General features: G+C 36.5%; 1 protein-coding gene across 1 annotated transcript; it reads right to left on the bottom strand.

Annotated features, from left to right (window-relative positions):
- Positions 1-1,486: 1,486 nt before the first annotated feature.
- On the bottom strand, positions 1,487-4,161 carry HMX3 (H6 family homeobox 3). The gene is made up of 2 exons (XM_069978971.1): positions 3,614-4,161; positions 1,487-2,720 (listed from the first exon to the last, which is right to left on the bottom strand). Exons 1-2 carry the CDS (start codon positions 3,912-3,914, stop codon positions 2,098-2,100), a joined length of 924 nt encoding a protein of 307 aa, XP_069835072.1. The 5' UTR covers positions 3,915-4,161; the 3' UTR covers positions 1,487-2,097.
- Positions 4,162-6,000: the final 1,839 nt, after the last annotated feature.

The following is a 6,000-nucleotide window of genomic DNA, read 5'->3' on the forward strand; positions in this document are numbered from 1 at the left end:
TATAACAAAAATGTAATATAAATGCTAGCATTAATATAATAAAAAAACAATAATAATAATAATAATAATAATGATCATTATTATTATTATTATTATTATTATTATTATTATTATTATTATTATTATCACCATCCCCACCACTAAATGCTTAATAAAAATTATGAGTGGTCAAAGAATAGTAATAGTTAAAAATACTGTATGAGTAGACAATACTACTACTAATTGTGTTGTTGTTGTTGTTATTATTATTAATAATAAATATACCACTAGTTATAATGATTATGATGATTATACTACTACTACTACTACTACTACTACTAATAATAATAATAATAATAATAATAATAATAACAACAGTAGTAGTAATAATAGTAGTAGTAATAATAACAACAACAGTAGTAATAATACTAGTAGTAGTAGTAATAATAATAATAATAATAATAAAAATAATATCATCTATAAGTACTGGTAGTACCAATACTAAGGATTTCAAATACTATAATATTATTGTGAAGAGTCTACCACTAATAATAATAATAATAATAATAATAATAATAATAATAATAATAATAATAATAATAATAATAATAATAATAACAATATAACATTTTACTAATCAAAAATATTTTTAAAAAATTATATATAATACTTAAAAGTATTATAGCAGTACCAGTGATTATAATATACAATGTTGGTACTATTATTTCCTATTAAATGATTATAATAAAGTATAATGCTACTGCTGCTGTTCATATGAGTTATATAATTACAGTAAATGCTTACGGTAGTATTAATATTCATATTTATATGAATTATATAAGGAAGAATATTCTATTTCAGTTTCTTGCTGTTGTTTGTGACTTGCCTTTTATATAAGATGGACTCTTGATAGAAGAAGACAATAGAATGGTTATTACCAGACAAATAGATATACTGTATACAGTCCTCCCTTATATACTAGATGTAAATGCCCAACCATGTCCGGGCCCCATAGACAGATGAAAAGAACACACAGACAAAATCATAAGGAAATTGTAATTTATTTCATTGTCACAACAAACATTCATTTTTTTTTTTTACAAATATATTTTATAAAAAAAAAATTCTGTAACATGTCCCAGATAGAGGTGAGGCTGGAGCTGCCTGCGCCCTGTTTCTTCTCCTACAGCAACAAGTAATAGAGAAGAGCAGGAGCCCTGCAGCTCCAAGCCCACCGTGCACTTGTATGGATACTGTACATTTATAAAATAACTTAAATTACATCATTGATTGTCCCTTAATACACAGCTCAGCTCCAGTTCACAGCACATCCCAGCCTTCTGCCCCTTTAAATATGCAACTATTTTTTTTCCAGAATTATTTTTTTGTATTTTTTTTCTTATTTTTTTTTTCCTGTATACAACCATCAGGTTAAAAAAGGGCTGTGAACCGTCTCTCTTCTCCTATTGCACAATCCAAAAATATATATTATAACATAAAAAAAAAAAATAATAATAATAATAGCAATAATAATGTTACAGTTTATTTCAAGTCATCAACAATAGAGAGAATGTTCTAGATGAAAAGAACCGAACCAGGGGGGTCTCTGCAGACAGAAGAATAAGGAGTTACATCATAATAAGAATTATAATAAATAACAGCTCAATTGTTTTATAAAAAAATAACAAGAATTCAACAGAAATTTATTTTCTTTTACAAAAAATGAGGAAAACAATGGAGTATACAGTGACTGCGCCCAGAACCCAATAATAATACAGTGCTACCACTTGGTGCCAGGGGGATCAGTATTTGGCACATTGGAGGAGAAACTGGGGAAATAAGATTTGCCCTTTTTATTAAAAAATAATAATAATAAAAAAAAAGTTGTGGGGGGAGTGTTCACCTTAAAAAAAATTGAAACCTGTATTTCAAGAAGTCTTTTTTTCTGAGTTCCCTCAAAATGTCGCAGAACTCGAGACACTTTCAATACTTACAAATATCTTAGAGAAGTCCTGCAGCTTTAAATAATGGTGGATTGTCCTGTCCACCAGAGAGGTTCTTTATAAAATAGATGTCCTTCCCTACCACACACACACACACACACACAAAATTAGGTGTTCAGACTGGCCTCAGCAATGGGACTGATGTGACCACAGGATGGGAGTAGTAGACTGGATGGGGGAAAGTCAGTAAGGGCTGGCTGACTGGCACGTTGGCCGCAGAGCTGGCACTCTCTGCGCTGGAGGAGTTCTCATGGTACAGGATGGGCACTCGCACTATTCTCTGGGCAGCTGCATGGCTCAGGTTGGCAGCCTCAAGTTCTGCTGCCAGTTGCCTTTTCCACTTGTTTCTTCGGTTCTGGAACCAAATCTTGACCTGGGTCTCTGTCAAATGGAGAGAAGCTGCCAGTCCTGCCCTCTCTGAGCTGCTGAGATACCTCTTCATATCAAAGGTGGACTCCAGCTGGAAGACCTGGCTCCTGGAGAACACTGTCCTGGTCTTCTTCTTCCTGCAGGGCTTCTTGTCTGGGCTGTCCTCCCTCTTCTTCCAGTCCTCCCCACTCTCATCCTTTTTGCCCCCTTCTTCAGGCTCACTTTCCTCCAGGATGATCTCTTCTGGGCTCTTCGAGTCACTCTCTTTGTGGTCGAGGTCTTGTTTGAGGCTGTGGATGGGTTCTGGAGACTCTCTTTCCCCACCAGAGACAGGTGAAGAGGGACCAAGCAGAAGGCTCTTCTCAGGGACTAGCAAGGCAAACCAACAGAGAAGTCATCAGTCATTGTCCCAATAACATTATCTATTATGTCATCATTACAACCAATTTATCTGCTACCATGTCTTCTGAGGAACATGATGCAATTACCCGACCCAGAGCAAGGGCAGCAGCCAATGTGTATGGCAAGTATATATATATATATATATATATATATATATATATATATATATATATATATATATCATGATAAGAGAGTACAAAGAATATATATATATATATATATCTATATATCTATCAATCACACATGATAAGAGTAAAAAGAGTATAGATATATATATTACACAGCACACATGAGAGGGTACAAAGAATAATAAATATACACATAGATATCACATGATAATAGTAAAAAGAGTATATATATATATATATATATATATATATATATATATATATATATATATATATATACACACACACATTGACAATAATTGTCCTCTATACATGTGCACATCCAGAAGAAGAAGATGAGACCCTAATACACCTACAAAAAAAAAAGCTCCATTTCCTCTCTGTCCTCTTTATCTCATTATCTTTCTTTTCATCCATCAAATACTATTTCATTGCCCAAAAAAAGAGAAGAAGCCATCAGAGAAGATGTGAGAGTCAGCAGCACTTAGCTCCCTATGAATACACCTGCCCATTAGGACATTACCAGCGACATATTCATCCCCAGCTCATTGAAATGTCGCCCATAAATAGTATCAGAAATTCCCCATCTGCCTCCTACAAAGCCAAAGTATGGGCACAATAGTTCTATATTTGCAATAACTTTTTTTTTTCTTCCAGTTATGGAGGATGACCATGCCCTCTATATATAGTAGGACTTCTTATGACTTTAACCCTTGCTAGGACATTATTTACCTTCAGTCCTGTGTGGATGAGCTCCATGGGTCAGGGTATAGGAGTACCACCAAGCAGGGGACCTCTCCAGGTAATGTGCAGGTAAGGCGAACCTCTGGGTGGGGATCTCCAGCCTGGGGAAGGAGAGGTCTGTCAGGGGGGATAAGGCAAAGGCTGCTCCATCCAGGGTCCCCTTGATAGGAGTGAAGAGAGCTTTAGGTGGACGAGCTGCTTTGGGGGGCTCACAGGTCAGGAGGCTCTTGATGGAGAAGGGGGACTCCTTGGCCGGGGTGCTATTGCTCTCTTGTCCCGTTTCAGGCATGGCTAAGGTCAGCTGTAACCATCAACCGGAAAAAAATAAAAAATTTAAAAAATAATTAAAAAAAATAAAGTTTTTTTTTTCTCTTTCTTTCTTCTTCTTCTTCTTCTTCTTTCCTTTTCAATATACTCCTCCAAATCCAGTTGATAGTAGAAGCTGGCAAGGGGACTACAACTCCCAAGCAAACATTTGAAAGGAAGGCCGGCAAGGTACAATGAGAAACTAAACAGCCATCCAGGGAGTAGCAGTCAGCACCTGCAAACTGGGAAGGCTGATAGCAACTGGGAAAAAGCGAGAGGAGGAAGAGTCAAAGAGGAGGAGGAGGAGGGGATGGAGAGGAGAGGACCAGGAGGTGGAGGGATTGGGGGAGGAGGAGGAGGAGGAGGAGTAGGGCTCAGCCCAGCAGCAGCAGCAGCACTGCCCAGCTACTCACCCTCACTGCTCCAGGCTGCAGGGACTCTCCTCCTATTGGCTTTATATAGACTGGCAGCAAATGAGGACAGGGCTATTAGCACAAAGCATGGGACTTTAGTAAAACACTGCGACAAGTGCAGCAGGGACACCCATCTGACTGCTGGGGCAAACGCAACAGAACTTGGCACTTTTTGCTTTAGGTACAAAATACCCAAATAAAGAAGAGTATATTCTGCCAGGTGACTGCAGCTGGCACCAACCTCTCCACCATCACATCCTGTGCAATGACACCCCCATAAGTAACAGGGACCAGTCCTAGCTCCACTCTCTCATATTGTTACATAGATTATATATTTACAAATAGAAGGTGATTTCCAGAATATTTATGTACATTGTAACAATCAGAGGACACTGCTGCAGCCAGGCTCCATAGTCTCTCAGTGGTAATTGGCGCAATCCCTGCGCCTCTATAGTGTCAACTAGATGATTTATTCAGCAATCTATATCCTATCTCTATCGCATCGATCTAAAGGAAACTGCTCCCCCTCAACCCTCTGCCCCCCCCCCACCCCAGCCCTCTGCCCCCCCAGCCCTCTGCCCCCACCCTCTACCCCTGCCACACTAACTGTAATGAGGCAGAATAGCTGCACCTGTACATTACTATCTACAGGGCAATTAGGCATCAATTTACAGAAATGCAGTTGTAATTCATGAAGACAGTGTTCCTCAATCGTCAGCAGAACTACCACCCCCCTATCTGCTGTCAGGGCATAATAGGAGTTGTAGTTCTGCAAAAGCTGGGAAGCCACAAGTTGGAGAACAATACATAAAATGTCTATAGGATATATCCAGCCATAGCAACAATATAATATTATTATTTGTATAATCTCCTGTATACACATCTTTATCCCGTGTAACAACTATCTATCTCCTATCTATCTCCTATCTATCTATCTATCTATCTATCTATCTATCTCCTATCTATCTATCTATCTATCTATCTATCTATCTATCTATCTATCTATCTCCTATCTATCTATCTATCTATCTCCTATCTATCTATCTATCTATCTCCTATCTATCTATCTATCTATCTATCTATCTATCTATCTATCTCCTATCTATCTATCTATCTCCTATCTATCTATCTATCTATCTATCTATCTTCTATCTATCTATCTATCTATCTATCTATCTATCTTCTATCTATCTATCTATCTATCTATCTTCTATCTATCTATCTATCTATCTATCTATCTATCTATCTTCTATCTATCTATCTATCTTCTATCTATCTATCTATCTATCTATCTATCTATCTATCTCATATCTATCTATCTATCTTCTATCTATCTATCTATCTATCTATCTATCTATCTTCTATCTATCTATCTATCTATCTATCTATCTATCTATCTCATATCTATCTATCTATCTATCTATCTATCTATCTATCTCATATCTATCTATCTATCTATCTATCTATCTATCTATCTATCTATCTATCTCATATCTATCTATCTATCTATCTATCTATCTTCTATCTATCTCCTATCTATCTTCTATCTATCTATCTATCTATCTATCTATCTATCTATCTATCTATCTATCTATCTCCTATCTATCTATATATCTATCTATCTCCTATCTATCTATCTATCTATCTATCTTCTAT

Source organism: Dendropsophus ebraccatus, chromosome 8, assembly GCF_027789765.1.
Source record: "Dendropsophus ebraccatus isolate aDenEbr1 chromosome 8, aDenEbr1.pat, whole genome shotgun sequence".
Taxonomy (NCBI): domain Eukaryota; kingdom Metazoa; phylum Chordata; class Amphibia; order Anura; family Hylidae; genus Dendropsophus; species Dendropsophus ebraccatus.

Bases quoted from the DNA above. Each gene is read 5' to 3' on its own strand.
- HMX3 (XM_069978971.1), bottom strand. From the start codon at position 3,914: ATGCCTGAAACGGGACAAGAGAGCAATAGCACCCCGGCCAAGGAGTCC. The intron at 2,721-3,613 runs GTAAATAATGTC...TTGCCTTGCTAG, and splicing joins TCATCCACACAGGACTGAAG to TCCCTGAGAAGAGCCTTCTG.